Source organism: Thunnus albacares, chromosome 2 (genome assembly GCF_914725855.1).
Source record: "Thunnus albacares chromosome 2, fThuAlb1.1, whole genome shotgun sequence".
Classification (NCBI taxonomy): domain Eukaryota; kingdom Metazoa; phylum Chordata; class Actinopteri; order Scombriformes; family Scombridae; genus Thunnus; species Thunnus albacares.
In genome coordinates, this window is record NC_058107.1 from 28,676,896 (window position 1) to 28,697,608 (window position 20,713).

General features: G+C 38.3%; 2 protein-coding genes and 1 long non-coding RNA gene across 14 annotated transcripts in view; 1 reads left to right on the top strand and 2 right to left on the bottom strand.

Annotated features, from left to right (window-relative positions):
- Nucleotides 1–20,713, top strand: part of LOC122965398 — a 45,017-nt gene that overhangs the window by 8,823 nt on the left and 15,481 nt on the right. The window contains exon 2 of the long non-coding RNA XR_006398220.1: nt 5,445–5,450. This is a non-coding gene — a long non-coding RNA (uncharacterized LOC122965398). The remainder of the gene's footprint in view (nt 1–5,444; nt 5,451–20,713) is intronic.
- Nucleotides 1–20,713, bottom strand: part of LOC122999940 (zinc finger protein OZF-like) — a 38,039-nt gene that overhangs the window by 5,805 nt on the left and 11,521 nt on the right. For 2 of the 12 annotated variants that reach the window (XM_044377318.1, XM_044377326.1), the window contains exon 3: nt 16,828–18,801. The exons of 3 other annotated variants lie outside the window; for them this stretch is intronic. In XM_044377318.1, the coding sequence (XP_044233253.1) occupies nt 17,660–18,801 (1,142 nt within the window). In that variant the 3' untranslated portion in view covers nt 16,828–17,659. Of the gene's footprint in view, nt 1–83; nt 374–4,859; nt 5,742–7,156; nt 7,423–13,001; nt 13,320–14,387; nt 14,477–16,827; nt 18,802–20,713 lie in introns of those variants that run through there. 7 more of the 12 variants (XM_044377393.1, XM_044377386.1, XM_044377399.1 and 4 more) reach the window with 6 other exon arrangements.
- Nucleotides 647–3,574, bottom strand: LOC122965363 (zinc finger protein 664-like). Its single transcript, XM_044329379.1, has 2 exons — nt 3,268–3,574; nt 647–2,557 (listed from the first exon to the last, which is right to left on the bottom strand). The coding sequence occupies exons 1-2, from the start codon at nt 3,467–3,469 to the stop codon at nt 1,542–1,544; spliced, it is 1,218 nt and encodes a 405-aa protein (XP_044185314.1). The 5' UTR covers nt 3,470–3,574; the 3' UTR covers nt 647–1,541.

A 20,713-nucleotide genomic window follows, 5' to 3' on the forward strand; every position in this document is an offset into this window, starting at 1 on the left:
CTTATCAGACTGCTAGTTAATATGTAACTGTTGGAAACAGTATTCATTATTAGTTTTGCGATGAACATTGAGATTGTTCACACCTGTCCTGTGCAGCTTTATCTGCGGCTGCAAGACGACATCCAGCAGTCTGCGCTGACGGTTGAGCTCCTCCTCATACACTGAAACAGTTTGTGCAAAGACTCCTAATATTTCTTCAGCAGCAGCGGTTAGTCGCTCGTTGATTAAATGTCTCAAACGCTCCACTGCAGACATTTCTACTGTTTGAAATAATAAATCACTCGAACTAAGCTAACTTTGCTGTTTTTTGCTTATCGTTCGTAGGGACTACCAGCTCCATAGCAACAACACAGTGACTTCCGGTCTAATCTTCTTCTTCGGTACATGAAGCTCATGAATATTCATACCAAACTGTATTTGAAAGAATACCAAATCAAAGACTATGTGTATAGATACATGTTTAATAAATACCAAATCTATAGAAATGCTAGAATGTATTTTATATACTTAGTGTTGTGTTGCTCATGCTGAAGGTGTGTTATTATTTTACTGTAGATAAACGATGGAAAATACAAGGTAAATCTCAAAAGCTCTTTGCATACGAAAAGGCAGAGATAAATTAGGAAACGATGACCCAGAGGATGAGTAATTTCATTCATTATTTTATTTAGACCCCCAAACCACACAGATAATAAACAGAAGTGTGGTCAGGAGTGTGCAAACTTCAGGCTCAGACAAACAATATTTGATAAAATCAACATTTTGGCCATTTTATACCTTGAAACATCCCAGACATTCTCCATAAGCACAAGATTTGTGGGGGGGATCAAGACATAGGCTTAAATCTACTCCTCAGCTCAATTGTTTCGTCTGACCAGCAATACAATACTCAATATATTCATTTTATAAGGAAAATAGGTTACACCTTTGTGATGTATTCAGATTGCTTGTTTTGTCCAAGCAACGGTCCAAAATCTAAAGATATTCAATTTACTGTCATATGAGATTAAAAAAAGCAACAACAGCTGAAACCAGAATTTATTTGGCATTTTTGCTTGAAAAATGACCGAAAGAAACTATCATCACAATGGTTGCTGATTAATTTTTTGACAATCAACTAATTGATAAATCAACTAATTGTTGCAGCTGTAAAGGAAAAGTAAGGTAGAGAAAAAATTAAGCAGCAAATCCTCACATTTGAAAATCTGGGACCAGTGTATGTCTGGCATTTTCCTTGATAAATGACTTAAAACAATTACTGGATTAATAGTTTCAGCTCTGGGAGGGATATTTTGATAATTTATCACCTGGATTTGAACTTAGTATTTCTGTCCATGTAGGGATCCTGCAGATATAGTGACACCTTTCTTGTAAAGCTAGATGGTAAAGAAGCAGATCATCAGTACATCTACAGTAGATCCAGTGGCTTGAAATGAACTTGTGGGTTATCTGTATGTGACCCTTACAACACGGCACAGGTTACATTTCAATCCCAATAGTCAAATCTTTCTTTGTGTGAGCTGAACCTGTTGAAACTTTCCTCAACTCTGTTGTTTTTCTCTTGCATGGATCTTGTTGTGTAACGTCAGTCCTGTGTTATGAGCAAAAGTCTTCCCACAAGTGTTACATTTATACGGCTTTTCCCCTGTGTGGACTCTGGTGTGTATTTTCAATGTTGTGCTGACAGCAAATCTTTTCCCACACCAAATACATTTATAAGGCTTCTCCCCCGTATGCACTCGGATGTGATTCGTGAGAGATGAGTGGTAAGAAAACTCCTTCCCGCAGTAGACACAACTGTACGGCTTCTCGCCTGTGTGAGTTCGGTTGTGTCTCCTCAGGTCTGCGCCACGACAGAAACTTTTCCCGCAGGTGGAGCAGGTGTGCGGCTTCTCGCCAGTGTGAGTTTTCATATGAGTGACGCGGTTTGACTGACAGTTGAACTCCTTTCCACAAACTCTGCACATAAAGGGCCTTGCCCCTGTGTGAGTTATTATGTGGTTCCTAAGCAGAGCCTTCTGAGTGAATCCTTTCCCACAAGTGTCACATTTAAAACGCTTTTCACCAGTGTGGGTCCTTAAGTGAACCTTTAACTTCAAGAAATCATGAAACTCTTCAGTGCAAAAGAGACATTTGAAGAATTTGTTTTCTGGTTTCATGTCAGTATTTGCATTCTCATGGTTGCCTCTTTCATCTTGGCTTTTATGGCAGTCGCCGTTTGGTTCTGATACACCTAAATCCTCTCTGTCAGATTCAGATTTTATTACTATAACAGAGACATTGGTCAGAGTCTCTGCTGCAGTTTGAGTTTGGTCGAGATCCAAAAGCAGAGTCTGATCTTCAGTGTGGTCATTTCTCTCACAAGTAGGCCTTAATGTATCAGTCCCCAGTTTCAGTACCAGCTGTTCTCCCTCCAGACTGGTGCAGAGTTCCTCCTGTTCCTCTTTAATCTGTGGAGGTTCTGGGTCCTCTTGGTCCAGACTGAAGTTCCTCTCCTGGTTACAGAGCTGCTGGTCAGCAAGAACCCCTTCATAAAAGACAGATGACTGTGAGATCTCTGAAGGAATGAACAGAGGAAGCACTCTAGTGGTTAGGTTAAAGCAGCACATATGTAAAGCTATGAATCCTCCAATAGTGGAAAAAAAAATACTCTGACACTTAAGTAAAAGCAGTAATATCTGTTACAAGTTTTCTTTAAATAGTGTTCTCAGCAAAGTATACCTTAAGAATCAAAAGAAAGGTGCTAAAAGGCACAGAATGACTAATTTGTGGTTAATTATTATTATTGGATTCTGTTTGGGGTAAAGCTAATTTTAATTATTTTGCATGTAACCAGGGAGGTTACATCTATAATATGTATCATATTTGATGTGATCATCATACATTTTTGTATGAAAATTTTGAATCTACAAAACAACTATTAACTGTGCTCTTAAATAAATGTAGTGGAATGAAATGAACAATACTTCCCTCTGAACTGTAGCTACGCAGAAGGATAAAGTTGCATAAAATGAAAATACTCAAGGACAGTACGACATAAAAATTGTACAAGTTCTGTTCTTTAGCAGAAGTACAGTTACTTTTCATCTTAGCAATCCTCATCATCATATGAACTGAGGAACACAAAAATAAATACAACACAACAGTCCAAATTAATGCAGTAGCAATACTGAAAACGTATGCAAATTATTACAAGTAACGTTTGAGACAACTAAGAGTATACAATGATGCTAATCAACTGGAACAGAACATAATTACTTTACCAACCTTTCTTGTGTAGTTTTATCTCAGGCTTCAAAACGATATCCAGCAGTTTGCGCTGGCGATGGATCTCCTCCTCGTAAACAACGACAGTTTTTTCAAACACCCCCAATATTTCTTCAGCAGCAGCTGTTAGTCGCTCGTTGAGAAACTCTCTAAAACACTGGACTGAAGCCATTTCGAGGGAATTAGTTTGACATAATAACATACTATTCAGGAGGCCCCGCTAACGCTAGGACATTTTTATGAGCTAAACAAACCACCTGAGCCAGCTAAAACAGCTGGATTGCGCTCACATGTAATTGAACTCTTACTTCCGCCGGACTCAATAAGATGTTACACCAGTTATTTAAAGGGGACCCGCTCTCTGCAACAAACAACAAATCAATGTTTAACTCAAAAAGGTAATATACTGTATCAGTCATTGAAAGCTATTTAGTGTTAAATATCAACTATCTCTCAAAAAGCAGACTTAAGCAATAATGAGGTCAGGAGTCAAAAGCAAAAATGTGTCTAATTGGATTGTCGTTTTTTACTTATTCAGTTAATTATTTAATTACACTTCTATACATTTTGTTCCCCAACATGACAGTTCTCCACAATGCCCCTATTTATCAACTATTTTGTTGACATAAACTTAGTCAAATTTAAACAAATTGCGGTTTTAAGAAAACAGAACCCTCTTATCAAATAACCCTGATTTGCAAGTTTTGTTTAATTGTAGAATATAAATATGAACTCCCTGTACGTTGCTAAAACCCTCAAATTTACAAATACATACACACAAACAAGCAACGAATCCTAATATTGGAAAAGCTGGTACCAGCTAATGTTCAGCATTTTTGCCAGAAAAGTCAAAACAGTTGCTGACTGATTTTCTCTCAATGGACTAACCAATTAATTGACTGGTGGTTTCAGCCCTAGTTTTAATATAAGGCTTCAAAACAATATCCAATAATATGCTAACTTTCTTAAAAATTGTCATGATTACACCTCAAACACTGGAACAAGACATTTCTATTGCACTATTAGATGTAGCTGAAAATAATATACTTTAAGGATAGGTTCACAATTTTTACAAGTCTGTCTTAAAACAATAGTCAGGAGCCCAAAATAACACTGAAATAGGTTTTTCTTGCTGTAATAATTCCTCCTGTTCATACTGGCCATTAGAAGATCCCTTTATAATGCACTTACAGTGTAAGTGACGGGGAACAAAATCCAGTCTTCCTTTTGTGCAAAAATGTATTTAAAAGTTTATCTGAAGCTAATATGAAGCTTCAGTCATCCAAATGAGTCAAATCAAGTAGATCTTTCAGTGTTACAGTCTTTTTAGTGCAAAAGTCCCTCTTTTTGTTTCAATACTTCCACCACAGCTCAACAGGGAAACACTGTCTAAGGAAACACAAAGAGGGAATTTGATGTTGAAAAGACTAAATGTGGCAGATATCCACTTGTTATGACTAACTCAGACTGCTGAAGCCTCAGATAAACATCAGATAAACTTTAAAATACATACACATTGACATTTGACCCATTAAGGACAACTAGTGCTTTATTCATCTCTAAATACTAACAGACCAAGGAAACAAGCTGTGTAGATTTTGCAATGTGAGAATTTTATTGATAGCCAATTATATCAGATGACACTCCTCAATTATGTCTCGCAACAACATTCAGCTTTGAAAATAAATAAAAACTAACAGCCTACACCATTTCATTGTGGTTTTCCATAACATCTGTTATACAGTGACAGCTTTTAACAGGTCTGCTCTTTGCAACTCTATTATGTAGAGCCACATGCTTCTTCAGGTTGGAGCAGGTGGTGAAACCCCTTTCACAAGTCTTGCATTTATAAGGCCTTTCGCCCGTATGAATTCTGTAGTGGACTTTCAAGGTTGTGCTGACATTAAATCTTTTCCCGCACAAAAGACATTCATAAGGCTTCTCCCCCGTATGCACCCGCAGATGCCTCGACACGGATGAGCTGAAAGCAAACTCCTTATTGCAAAACTTGCATCTGTAAGGCTTCTTGCCTTTGTGAGTTCTCATGTGCAGTTCCAAGTCTGTATTCATTTTGAAATTTATTCCACAAATAGCGCACGGGTAAAACTTCTTGTCTGCTTTAATATGCTGGTCAGGATCACTGTTTGGTTCTGTGACTACAGAGTGTTTTCTGTCAGGTTCAGGTTTCATCTGTTCACCTGAACTGTTGGACTGAGGTTCTTTCTCTACTGCACTCTGAGTTTGGGCAAGTACAAAAAGCAGAGTCTGATCTTCATTGTTGTCACTTCCCTCATAAGTAGGACTCAACTTCAAGGCTTCAGTGTGCTGCTGCAGTGAAAACGTCTCCTCCTCCTGACTGGGTTCCTCTTGTTCCTCTTTGATCTGTGGAGGTTCTAGGTCTTCTTTGTCCAGACTGGCACTCCTCTCCTGGTTGAGAGGAACCCCTTCTTTACATATTGATGGCTGTGGGGGATCTGAAGGGAAGGACAAAAGGAAGTACTGTTCAGTGTGAGGATCTCTGCATGTCCAAAACTTTATACCAGGCCCACAGAAGATTCACAACAATGGCATCCATCAAGAATATGACTCAACATATTGTCCAGTATTGAGCCAAAAAAAGAGAACAGACCATCGTGGCATCCGAAATACAATTTGCTTGCTGCAAAATTACTAGACAGAAAGATTAACAGCCTCAGAGACCTACACGATAGAGATCAGGCATCTATAATGGATCTGACTTGCCTAATTTGAAGCCCATCAATTGAGTCTTTTTTTCTTTTTTTAATACCTTGCAAGTCTGACCTTTATCTAGCCCCTTTTTAGAACAGTCTCATCCACTGAATGGGAGACAATCCACAATTCTTCCCATACAAAATCTGAGGGAAGTGACTTTATTGAGAGTGGGGAAATTTACCCAACATACATGTGCTAAACCAACCAGTTACTCCTCATCTTTGGAGAGTTTTCTCTTGTTTAAGTTTATGTGTATAAAGAAAGAAACTGTTACGACAGATCAAGTTAGCTACATTAGTTTACCTGATTACATTGTTGAGGGTTGGTATTGGTTAGTTATATTCAAAGACTATATGTACAGGTGCTTTACAATACTAAATATTCATGTGATTTAGAGTGGATTTGAAATTTCTAATTAAATTAAAAGGTTCATAATTTTTCAAGTCGGTCTTAAAACACGTCAGGTGTCCATATAAACACTGTACGAGGTTTTCCTCACTGTAATCATTCCTCCTGTACATGATGGCTGTTGAAAGATCCCCTTCAAATGCACTTTCAGTTTCAAAAGATGGGGGCCAAAATCCACAAAAATACTTTTAAAAGTTGATCTGAAGCTTATATGAGGCTTCATCAGTCTGAGTTAGTCACATCAAGTGGATATCTGTCACATTTACAGTCTTTTTAGCATCAAGCAAGTAAGTCATCATAGCAAGTATATCAAAGTATAGTAACAAAAAGAGGGACTCTGGCACTAAAGAGACTGTGACGTTGAAAGATATCCACTTAATTTGACTCATTTTTGATGGCTGAATCGTCATATTAGCTTCAGATAAACTTTTAAATACATTTTTGCACAGAAGGAGGCTTGTGGATTTTGGTCCCCATCACTCACAATGTATTATGAAGGAATCTTCTAATGGTCAGTATGAACAGGTGGAAAAATTATGGCAAGAAAAACCTGTTTCAGTGTTCATTTGGGAACCAGAATTAGACGGACTTGTGAAAACTGTGAACCCGTCCTTTAAGTTAGCTTGTTTGTAAGATGTTTAGTTACTTTGTCAAATAATGCTATTACGTTAACGGTTGGCTGTAAGGTCTTCCTGTACTTGAGTCAACATTTGATAAATCAGCTAGCTTTAAAACACTGTTTACACACCGGTCTTTTGTAGTTTTATGACGGGCTGCAGGACCATATCCAGCAGTCTGCGTTGACGGACGATCTCTTCCTCGTACTCTGATAAAGCTTTTTCAAACACTCGGAATATTTCTTCAGCAGCAGCGGTTAGTCGCTCGTTGACGAAGTTTCTCACACGATAAACAGAAGACGTTTCCATGTTGTACGACAGAAAATATGTGATAGAGAGCAACTGATTGTCAAACAACACAGGTCTCCGCCCCGCACTTCAGTGTAAAATACTTCCGCCGGACTTCTTCTTCTTTTGTTTTTTTAGTAGCGGTTGGCATCCAATATATCGCATTACCGCCATCTACTGGATTTAAACTGAACTCTCCATTGACTAAATAAAATAATGATATCCCCTTCCCACCCATTTCGCACTCTGCTATAAATTCTCTATTTTTCAGATGTTTGAGAGAAACTAAAATCTTCCACATCATCCAGAAATCAACACGCTGCATCTACAATTGTGTCAAATTTCTCAGATTTTCTTGCTAATGCAGCAGTACAATTAATAACCATCACCAAAAAGGCACAAAACGTCACCTGATTTGTACTCTTAGCTTCTTGTTTCACATCATTACATTTATTACCTACTTCCTCATACTTGAGTCTCTTCCTAGTGCTATCCCTGATTATTTCTACCTCCCTTACTCTCCTTGGACAGTTAACCTCCCATGTGTCATGATTCCCTTTGCAAAGAAGACACTGGATCTTTATCACAGTCTCCTTCACAATCATTCTACCCACATTTACCACATGTGGCAAAATCACTCCCACGTACAAACAAACTATGACCACTTCATTCTCAACAGTGGCTACTGTAAAATATAGCAGTGCGACAACCACATACAGGATTTTTTTTTTAATTGTATACACCAACTCAAAAAAAAAAGGTGACTGAATCGCCTTAAATTATTTTGTGTTGTGATTGTTCATTTTTGTCCAATTATATAATTCACAGCCAAATTATTTTAAAGATCCCCTCCAGACATGTATGAAGACATAAAAATACTCTGCTTGAAGCAATAATGTAAAAATTACCACATTTAAATCCTTAAAATGGTGTCTAATCCTACTCCCTCATTAAAAAACCCAGAATATATGAATATGCAAATATCTTAACGTTTCAGAAAATGTCTCCTACTTCACTATAAAGTCTAATCTCTAAAGTGTTCATGAACTGGAAGTTTCAAGTTTCCACATCACATATGTAAGCTGCATGAAACATAATTGGCACCCAATCCAATCATGCTGATACATACTGTATATGCCTTAAACTCAGATTTAAGTAAAATGCACATTTAAGTGAAAGAGGACTTTGAATATTTGGAAAAACATTATGCTTTTATTTGTAATGTTTAATTGGTGGTGGGTTTCTTATGTTGCAGTTTGACAGCTGACATATTGTATCATTTCCTGTTAGTATTAAACTGTAAAGTATGTTGATTATTTCTTAGTATATCAACAGCAAAAGATTTCACAAACCTTGTACCCTTCACAAATGTTTTATTTCAAGTAATCTCACAATCAAATTAAATTTTATTCTAGTATATCCCCATTCTTACCATCAATCCTCTTTTTATTTGTTGTTTGTTATTTGCTGTTAGATCGCATTGAGCATATACTATCACCAATGTCATTACAACCAGACTCATGCTTATAGGGTAGAAGACGTACAGAATAGATAATATAAGCAAATTTAAATGTTTTTTGTTCCAATGTAATTATTTGACTTCAAACTTACGAAATCCAATCAATGAAATGACTTCAATAAAAATCAAAATGCACTGACAAATAGAAGTACGATGAATCAGTAATGTCATTTATTCTATGAAATGTCAGAAAATAGTGAAGAATTCATCATCATACACCCCCAGATCCCAAGATGACATCTTCAAAAACCTTATTTTGTCTGACCAACAGTTCAAACCCTTAAGACATTAATTCTACTATCACACAGGACAAACAAAACAACTAAACCTTTACATGTGAGAATTTTGCATGTTTGCTTGAAAAAATACTTTTCAGCTCTAAACAAGAATATTAGTGAGGTTTGGAGCTGATGTCTAAAATATTACTGTATGCTGAAACATTAACATACGTAGATACAATACATACAATGTATACAGCAAACTAAGGTCCAAAAGACAATCTCATTTATCACAACAACTGATTTGAGTCCCCAAATGACTGACTGAACAACTGATAGAGCAACTAACAGACTCCAGTAAAAGTTTACTGTCAGAATATAATAAAAATGCATTTAAGTATTTGAATGTACTTCATTCATATTTTGAAATACATGCCTACCTAAAAATCTATTGTTATTAAAGGATTTAGAGTGTGTAATGAGCTTGAGACAGTTTAAAATGTTACTGTACCACACAGCAACTGCCATGGAGGAGTGTTGAAGCCAACATGGAGGGAAAGTAAAGGATTGGTCCCCACAAATTACAAAACTCTACAACCATGCTAGCTGCTATGTGAGGCTGTACTTAGGCACAGCGGTGCTTTGGGTTAAATGTGAACACATCGTAGTAGTTTAGTGTGTTGTGTTTGGGTGCTACCATTTGCTAATTAGCACCAAACACAAACTACAGCTGAGGATGATGGAAATGTTTTAGTTTTTCAGGTGTTTTATCATAGACCAAAGCGCTGGACAAAAGAAAACTTTGACCTGCTCATGTCAACAAAGTGATTAAAATACATCCTGTGTTACGAAATTTCTTGACAATACATAGTATAAGTGTCAAGACATTTCATTCAACCACAATGTCAACCTCAAGGTGATACTAGAAGTAGTCAGGGGATCACCAAAATCATTAGGATTCATCATTTGGGAATCATGAATGTCTGTACCAAATTTTGTACCAATCCATTGAGTAGATGTTGCTATATTTCCTTGAATATGTGAAATGTTTGATTTGGTGGTGAATGTGTGTACCAAATTTCACTGCAAGTCATCAGTCAACAGTTGTCAAGACATTTCAATCAATACAGCAAACTGCGGACCTCAAAGTTGCACCATAAGAAAAGTCAGAAGTTCACAAAAGTCATTGGAATTTGTTCTCCATGAACGACCATGAATGTCTGTAACAAATTTCCTCTGAATCCATCCACAAATTGTTGAGATATCTCAGTCTGGAAATTGTAAAAGATGATTTTTTTTTATTAACCAGTTATTATCTTGTGCTCACAAGGACACAACAACATAGATCAAAAATCTTGTGAGCACAAGAACGAAAAAAAAAACCTTTTGTGACTTTGATGGCTCTGTAGGAACAGTGAGAACAGTGTTCTTATTACCAATTCTCAGAACATTGTATTTTGAGAGTTTGTAGGGACTATTTCTTCAGTAGAGCACAGTTTCAGTGAAAACAGTTCACAGTGAGGTCTGTGGGTTTGCTACAGTGACTGGAACATTGCCTCTAGAAAGAGATTTTGCTGTTGATTTTTTTAAAATGTCTTTTTTATTGTTGTTAGCATATTTGATCCCTAGATCTCCATTCACTCCTTTTAATCTGAGTCACTGTCCCATGTTTTGGGGCATATTCGTTCGAGTGACAGGTGTCTCAATTCACCTGTCAAAGTCAGCAGTGGCAGTTGCCACTCGCTCGTCCCTCCTTTAGCTCTATTACTCCCTTTTGCCAAAACGTTGACTGTCTGGCTCCAGTAGCAGACAAACATGGCTCAGAATCCAAGCTTCAAAATGTCTGTTAAAAAACCTCACATCCTTGTTTTTGTAGGGACTATCGTTGTTTTCTTACCTAAGCTGCAACTCCAGAAAGATGGACATAGTGAGGTGTGACATCACCCAATGATTTGCACTGGAGCTGGTTTGAAGCCCAGAGTATGGTTGGTGCCATCTTTTCCATTTTGAGCCAGGACCTTCCAAATGCAAATAGGGAGTGTGGGGTGTTGCCTTTCATGCTCTAGAAATACCCCTGCTACCTTGGACCTAGCTTACTTGGAACACCAAGGCGTGCACACCTGGCCTAATACTTGCTGTACATGTCAAAAGATAGTTTCTGTCATTTTAGGATGTTCTTAACACGCTGATGTACTTTCAGGTGCTCATTTTTCTGATAAGTTTGTTTTTAATTAGTTGTTTGACGATATTAAAAAAGGGGTATGACATCATGATTGACAGCTGTGACAGCCACCCTCAAATCTCCGTCAGGTGGCGGGATGACTGAGGGGGCTGAGGGGGCATGTCATTAAGACAATAATGACTTGTTGGAAGAAAACAAAAAGATTAAGTCAGTACGTGTAGAGAGAAGTTGACACTTTTTGAATGGGAATCGATAATACCACTTTGGCTTCAGCCTCAAACCGTGATAGTTGCTGCTTGGTATATAAACATATTTATACACACATGCAAATATATATACAATCCAAACTCGCCATCAGTAGTCAGTCTATGCAATCAACTATAAATAACTATACTCGCTAACACCTAAACATCTTATTTTCGAGAAAAAAAAAACAATCACATTCAGGGAGCAACAGCACTTCTGTTGAGGCTTCAAGCGCTACTGTTTTTACTAAGTATTTTGGCTCTTTCTCTTGCTGCTGCTACTCTACAAAACACACTGTGTAACGTCAAATCTGATCTGATACGAAAGTTTTTGTTGCAGTGAAGACATTCATAAGGTCTCTTCCCTGTATGCACGCGGAGATGTTTTATCAAATACGAGGTGAGGGCAAACTTCTTTCCGCAGAATTCGCAGGCGTGAAGCTCTCGAATGTGAATCTTCATGTGCGTTGTGAAGTCTGTGCTGTTGTTGAAAGTTTGCCCACAAGTGCCGCAAATCTTTGTGCCTATGTGGCTTCTAGTGTGCTGGTCTCGGTTCAGTCTAAAGCGGAAATACCTTCCACAGACTCTGCATGCGTAAGGCAGTTTCCCTGTGTGAGTTTTCATGTGTCTGTTTAAAGTGATCTTCTGCTTGAATTCTTTATCACAAGTCTTACATTTGAAAGGCTTTTCATCACTCTGGGTTTTCTCGGGAGCATTTGACGTTTTGGTGCTTCTAGTTGCTCTAGTCCTTCTAGCATGTTTAGCAGATCTTGCTTCCCCACTGTTGTCTCTTTTGTGATCTTGGTTCTCAGCTACATAAGCGTTGCCAGAGAGGAGCTGGTGGTCACTATTTGGCTCTGGTACTGGAGAACTTTCGTTTTTTAGCCGACTGCTACAGATATTAGCTGGAAGCTGTGTCCCTGATGCACACTGATTTTTGCCAGGATCCAAAAACAGAGTCTGGTCTTGACTCTGGTCACTTCCCGCAGACGCAGGAGTCAAGATAAAGTTTTCAGTCTCCTGCTTCAGTATCAGCTGCTCTTCCTCCAGACTGGTGCAGAGTTCCTCCTGTTCCTCTTTAATCTGTGGAGGCTCTGGGTCCTCTTGGTCCACACTGGAGTTCCTCTCCTGGCTACGGTACTCTGAAGAGAAAGACAAAGACAAAGTAGTCTTAGTGGTAGCCAAGAGAAAAGTGAAATGATTTAAAAAATAATAATGATAATCAAACAAGAATACGGAATGTTATCTGATTCCTGGCTTCTACTTATCTCATTTGTGAGGTTCTGCCTTTCCTTGTCTTATGTGACAACAAACTGAATATTGTAATAGGTTTTGGACTATGACCAAACCAAATGATTAATCCATCTAATTAGTTAATCATTTTTCACCATGAATGCTTAAATAACCAGTTTCTATCAATCATATGCCATTTCTTACTGACATATCTCTTCTGAAACTGCTGAAATAACTAATTATGACCACTGTATGTCACTAACAATATTTAATTGAAGGGTTCCTTAGTGCCATCCCTTTGTATTTAGTTTTTTTTAAAAAACTGTTCTCGGTCTGAATCAAACAACTAATCAGGTTTAGCTAGCATGTAACTAGCCAATCACAGCAACAGGGGCTTGTTGGTGTATCTGGGACTCCACCGTGGAGCGGAGGTCTTTCTCCTTATCCGCCTGCTAGAGCTTCTCCTCCAGGGCCAGCCATGCTGCATGTTGCTGCTGCAGCTTCTCCATGACAGTCTCAATCTTCATACTGCCGCTGCTGTACTGGTGGGACTGTGCACCGGGGAACAGGCTGTGGGAAGAGGAGGGGGGAGCCTGAAAGGGAAGGCTGCTGGCGGAGCGATACAAGGCAGCAGAGAGAGAAGCAGTGGGTTTTGCATTGTGTATGTTCAACTTGCCTACTGCAGCTTTAAGCATTCATGGTAAAACATTAATAACACACCATACTTATGCATGGTTGATGTTCCCGCGATCACATCTAAATGATCATATTATATAAATTCAAATATTACATTGCCTTTATTTAGTTTGATGGTTATAGCTATCAATTGGTCAAACTGACTACAGTTAAGCATATTATCCAACAACAAAAAAGACATAAGTTGCTTAACTTTCATTTATATAGGAGGCATTTACAATGATGCAGTACATTGTCAATAATGATACAAATAAGTAAATATATACATTTGCAACACTGCTTATTGAAAAATGAGGTCATTCATTTTAAATTTTAATTGAAATTTTAATTGAAAGTATCAGGGGGCGGTACTGGTGTGCCAGTCTCAAGCGGCACCTGACAACAGTGTCGTTGGAAAAAAGCGACACACTATCTGAGAGCAGTAGCATACCACTATAAGAAACAGCATATGCCACTGGACTAGGAGTGGCATACCATCAGCCACTTTTCAGTCTCACCGCCACTCACTGAAAAACTACATTTTATTCTACATTATTACTGCACTCTTATCTGCTCCAAATTAAGGTGTCACATCTTATATTGTCTTATCAAGCTTTTTGCAACATAGTTTGTCTCCAAATCCGGATTAGGTGTTGTTATCATGTATATGACCTCCTCCTGTCCTGAATTTTATCTATGACTTGAGTGTAACACTAATACATAAGAGACACAAGCTGGGACTATTGCATTGGGGGTACACTGTGGACTGCAGTTGGGGTTTTGGGGAATCACTCCAGGGGCCCACAGTAGATTTTTGCCCCGGGTCCCTCTAACAGTTTAATCTGGCCATGCAGTCTCCATGAATAACAAAGAGGACAGTCGTTTAGTATTAACACGCAAGATAAAACTTTTTCTCCTAGCTATGCATTAAAATGGAACTAGAGAATATCCCATCCTCATTTGATAAAATAGCTCATTGTGAACAGGGAGATTTTTACACACCTGTCCTGTACAGCTTTATCTCAGGCTTCAAAAGGATATCCAGCAGTCTGCGCTGACGGACGATCTCTTCCTCGTACTCGACGATAGTTTTTTCAAAAACTCCGAATATTTCTTCAGCTGCAGCAGTTAGTCGCTCGTTGACAAACTTTCTCAAACACTGAACCGACGACATTTTCATCAAATTATACTTAACAAGCAACGACTCAAAGGATGGACCGAAGAATAAACAACCAATGGCCGTTCTTCTTCTCTGATTTTAATTCATCGGGTTATAAATCCATATAAAAGGTGCACACCGCCCCTTACTGTACCGGAGTATAAAGGGGATTTATTGGCATGGGAAACACGTTTACATTGCCAAAGCAAAATAAAAACAAAAAAATGTACATACTATAAATAAAGATGTACTAGAATAAAGAAATGTGTAAACATAATGTGTCACATTGCAACACTGTGATCATATATGCAGTAAGAATAGGTAAAATTACTTTAAAATTACAAACCAGAATTGTGATTTTGCTTCATACACACACACACACACATCCATAAACAGAAAGAAGAATAAAGATAACCTAAAGTAAAACAGAAAAATGTAGACATTGCAGTGTTAAAAAATACAAATAAGTGAGAACTGTATAAAAACTGCAACATTTTTTCTTTAGAGAAATGCTTTTAAAGGTATCTGTTCTGTAAGTATGTGTGGTAAGTATGTCTACATAATATGGAGGTCAGCACAGTGCAAATGGTAATTGCAGGATCACACAAGTGATGGTGATTGCATCCATTGGACGCCCTTTTCAGAAACTTTGCAAAATCTTTTCCCACAATCTGTCACATTTGAAAGACTTTTGTTTGTGTGAGTACTATGGTGAAACTTAAGTTGAGTATATTGGTATTGTTTCTTCTTCGGCTGCGTCGACAACACCATGTAGCGTATCATCTACAATTTGTGTGCCTCATCTCTAAAACAGCAAACGATGCACATTTTATCTGTAGTTATTTTTTTTAATATATATTTTGGGGGGTCTTTTTATGCCTTTATTATAGGGACAGTGAAGAGATGACAAGAAGCAAAGATTGAGGGGTTGGGGGTGACATACAACATAGATCTGCTGCCGGATTCAAACAGTGGGCGGTGCAGTGATTTATGGCATGCATCTTTGCCAGTGGGTCACCAAGGTACACCTTATCTCAAGTTAAACTAACCAAAAAATATATAAAAATTATGAAATTGAAAAAGATCTCTCCAGACAAGAAGACTCTAGTTGGCAGTATGAAAACTCAAATGAGCCAACAGCACTAGAGGGTTTCAACATCAGAGAGCTCACAATCCACTCACATAACTGATGTAGTGTATGAAAATAGAAAATAAGAAAATTAAGGTCAATAATTAACATTTCTAGAAACAATTTAACAGAATCCAACAGCTCAAGTTTAGAGAAGTGCTGAAAACAAATAAATACCAATCAGCTCTGTTGTTTGTCTAAGTTATTATTTTAGCAAGGCCAAACTCAAATTTACTGGGATATATTATATGGTAAAATAAAACAGTGATGACAGTCATTCTATGTGGATTTAAGTCCTTGTTTAACTCAAAACACAAATTCTAGAAATTATCCTGAAAAACATAAATGCAGACCTGTTTTTTTTTTAAGCCATAACATTTGGCACCATTACTTTGACAGCCACTACTGTGCACTCATTGTGAAACAAAGATGTTTTCAAGATTTGGAGGATTATTTTTCTTCTAAATATGGATGTCAGTTTTGGTAACTAACCAGTTCATTTTTAAGAAAAGTTGTGATGTAGCTTTCATTTGTGAGAGCTGTCCAGCGGTCGGTGGTCAGAGCTAGCTTGTCTGCCCTGGTTAGCTGGACTTTTAGCTCATCCTTCTTCTCCTCAAAGTGTTTTCAATGCACAGCAACTCTCAACAGCATAACGTACTCGGGCTTGAGGTACCAAACTAGCTCTTTTAATCCCTCACCCTCTACCACACTGATTAAAAGTATATCTGTCTCAATCATTTGGCACACCAACTGGGTGACGGCCTCAGACCGGCACACATAACACCTTCTCTCCCCGGCTAGCAGCAACAGGATCTTTAGTTGTGACTGTGAGCCATCCTGGGACATGGCAGCTATGTGCTTGTTTTAAATGTGGTACAGCATAGTGTTAGTGCTCTATTGTATAGGCCCTAATATAAGGTGACCATGTTTATAAGACAATCCTCCCTTTTGCAATAACTGTTATTGTAAAAATAACATTAACGTTACTTTTTGAAAATAACTTACATCATAGTATAGTTATATACTCACATGCTTTCCTGCCAAGCCAAAAATGATTTTCTCCAGCAGTTAGCATTTATATGACTGCCTGTTTGTCTTTTTCAGCTTTGACATTGGTATTTGGCAGCTTGACATATTCCGTTTCTGCAGCAGAAACGTCAGAAGATGCTTTGGACTTGTTTTCACTCGTCATGAATTTATTTCCTCTGTGGCAGAAAAACACGTTACACGAGCCTTCAGAAACTCCTGCAGGTTACACTGGACTAACAAAACTCTTTTAGAGCTGACTGACTCTACACACTCACTAGAAACAGACTTTAAGACACTCGCTGGCCTAGCAACATTAATGCTACAAACAACCCATACACTCTGTGTAGAAATCAGTTTTATACCAGTACTTTATCCATTGAAAAAGAATATCTGATGTTGTGAACATGTAATTGTCTAGCCATTAGCAGAGTGTGTATGCCAATTAACCTATTGACCGACATGCTAAACCGGTCAAAAATATTATTAGCCGTTAACCATTGGCATCCCTACTTTTAAATAAATGCTGTTGCTCACATCAAAATAGTAATTACAGTAACATGAAAAAAAAAAACAAGAGACAAAAAAATTTGGTAGCGTTGACAATGTAGAACTTACATAAAAACAATGTGACCTCTTCTTCATGGAGAGTATTTTACATTCATATAAAAAGATGTAGCTATTGCAAAAGCGTATTTCCTCAGTTGGTGAACACTTGCCTAAAGTTAAAGTTACAGCTCAATTGTTTGTCTTGTTTATGGATTGTTTTTTGTTGATATGTTCTGCTATTATGTGTTCTTGTGTGTTTTATCCATGAATCACTACAACTAAGTCTGTGCTTTTCCAATTCATATCTGTGTCGCAGTAGGTTCCTCTCATGTCTAAAGTCAAAGTCTAAAAGCTCTCCTGCATTTTCGCAAATGTTCGGCTTCACCTCTGGATGAATTCTTCTGTGCCTTTTCAAGTCTGGCATCTGACAGAATCTTTTCCCACTGTATGCGTTCTCATGTGGATCTTCAACTGATGTCCAAGTCTGAAATCTTTTCCACAAGTTTCGCAATTATACGGCTTCTCACCTGTGTGGATTTTCATATGCACTTTTAATATACCCAGCTCAGAGAATCTTTTCTCACAAGAGTCACATGGGTACGGCTTCTCACCTGTGTGGACTCTTATGTGATTTTTCAGGTATGCCATGCGCCCGAATCTTTTTCCACAAGTGTTACATGGGTACGGTTTCTCCCCTGTATGTGTTCTTATATGCCTTTTCACAGTCGTCCTGTCACTAAATCTTTTCCAACAGATGTTGCAAGGGTACGGTTTCTCACCTGTGTGGATTCTCATGTGCGTTTTCAAGTCTGCCATTCGACAGAATCCTTTCCCACAGGTGTTGCAGGGGTACGGCTTCTCCCCTGTGTGGACTCTCATATGCAGTTTTAAATCGCTCGGCTGAGAGAATCTTTTCTCACAAGTGTTACATGGGTACGGCCTCTCCCCTGTGTGGAATCTGAGATGTGTTTGTAAATTGTACTTGCACTTAAAAGACTTCCCACAAGTGTGACATTTAAAACACCGTTTCCCTATATAAGTATTACTGTGAATTTTTAATGTAGTAGAGCTGTCTTCATTGCTAGTGTGATTTTTGCTTCTGTCATGTCTCTTCTGTGCTTTTGTCTCTGCATTTCTAGTTGATCCTGAGTCTCCTTGTTTGCCTCCTATGTGATCTTGGCTCTCAGCTAAATGAGAGATGTGAGAGAGGAGCTGGTCAACACTGTTTGGATCTGGTACCACTGAGCTTTTAACTGACATGCTGACAACATGCTCTTTCTCTGCTGCACTCTGAGTTTCAACAGGACTCAAGTCCAGAATCTGATCTTCACCGTTGTCACTTTCCTCACAAGTAGCAGTCAACATGAAGGTTCCAGTCTCCTGCTTCAGTACCAGCTGTTCTCCATCCAGACTGGTGTACGGTTCCTCCTGTTCCTCTTTAATCTGTGGAGGCTCTCGGTCCTCTTGGTCCAGACTGGAGTTCCTCTCCTGGTTACAGAGCTGCTGGTCAGCGAGAACCTTCTCCACCTTACAGACATGATGCTGTGGGAGCTCTGGAAAGACAAAAAGGGGAAAGGGTGAAGAAAAAATGCAGTACCACTTTCTGATAAGGCACTCTTTATAAAGGGTTTATGAGCATTAATTAAAAGGTGTAATCCAATGTTATTCATTGTGAGGCTCACAAGCCTCCTGCGGCTCAACAAGGTCTACTTGGCAGCTCGCAGCACAAGTAATAATTATGATAATGCAGCCAATACACATAATTCATAAAATACTCAAAACAGCTATTCTATTCATACACAATAAGGCAGTATAGGCTACAAACATGGGACTGTCAAACCCTGCTGAGACCTACCCTAACTCACTGTGATGTTGCCAGTATTGGTGGCCCCCTGAAGCTCCACAATGACAAAAGTGCTGTTGGACGTGTAAATGAATAGTGTATATATAGTACACAACACTGTATGTATGCTGTCTTCGTTGTTAAACAACCAGCTTCACCGGGATAGGATTACTCCAGTGTTAATCGTTCGGGATGTTTTTACTGGGAGCCGAATTACCCGCAGAGGTCTCCTCCTCTCCAAAAACAAATGTACATGCAAATTAAAATCATTTAAATACTAATTAAAGCTGTTTCACCTAAAAAATCTATATTTCTCCGACAATGTCTGGTGAGCACTGGACTTCCTGGAGGGGCTCTTGCCCAAGCTGCTGCTAACGTTTGCCCAGTTTATTTCTCTGATAACTTAAGATCCAGATGTCCAACTAAAATCCTTCTTCTGGCTAAAAGATATAGTTAAAAACGACCGAAATTTATCAGGAAAATGTAGATCTAGTTGTTTTTAGACATTTTAATGCGTAATAATTATATTATAGCTTTAAAAGGGTGGAAAGTGCATCAGTCTGGCAACACTGCTCACTCTCTTGGAAGGTCACAAGCTAGCTAACATGTAGTGCAAAAAAAACAGATGGAGAGAAACAAAACAGTGTGCCAAGTGAATAAAATAAATCCTCGGAGCATGCAGCAACTGAAAAAAAAACAACTGGAGAGGGGACTATTAGGCAGACTGCAGGTGGCCAGAGCAAAAAAGGAAAGTATGAGCCATACAAGATGAGCATAGGAAATTTTTTTTTTTAAAAAGTGGACCAACAAATTTTTATTTGTCTTCCACAGATCCAAGTTTGGTATCTGAAGATGTTCCCACTTTGAAAGCACTTGTACAAAAAGTGGTGTCCTTCTTAGTGAGCACATACACTTGTGAGTCAACATTCTCAAACATGAACACTATCAAGAGGAAACAGAGAAACCGGATCACCAATGCACATCTTGAATCCCTCAGAAACATTACAACATTACAACAACAAACTACAATTAAAGCTGCAAACAGCTATGAACGGGCCCTTGTACCTCGCGTGTGACAGAGGGAGCACCAGTCGTGGTATCACTATTGCAGGTCGGTTGATACGGCTCTGAATTTTCAGGATTATCAGACACTGTGTGAATGGGTTAAATATTATTCCCTGTGTGCAGTATGTGGCACTGGAGATGACATATTGGAAATTGTGTATACATTTCATGAACTATGTATCATTTAGGCAACACTTATTGTTGCCTATAGGCCATACTTCATAAGTGAAATATTAATGTAGCAATACATTTACCAGAGGTCAACTCACATGGATATACCTTTTCATAAATATTGGACATTCCATGTAGGAGATAACTATCACTATGGTAGCGCTTTGACTATGACTCAGTATTGACCTGTTTCATATTTTGGGCAAAATTTACCAGCACACCATCAAAATGTCTATCAGTAGCCTGGTAAATGTATTACTGCATTCATGTTGCACTTATACAGTATTGCCTACGGGCAACAGGAAGTGAAGCCTAAATGACACATAGTTCATCAAAAAACAGCAGTTTAAAAATAAAGAACTGCATTACTTGTCAAAAGCCTTTGT

Excerpts from the sequence above, each read along its gene's own strand:
- LOC122965363 (XM_044329379.1), bottom strand. The coding sequence starts at position 3,469 with ATGTTATTATGTCAAACTAATTCCCTCGAAATGGCTTCAGTCCAGTGT. Across the intron at positions 2,558-3,267 it reads GATAAAACTACACAAGAAAG|AGATCTCACAGTCATCTGTC; the intron begins GTTGGTAAAGTA and ends TCATTCCTTCAG.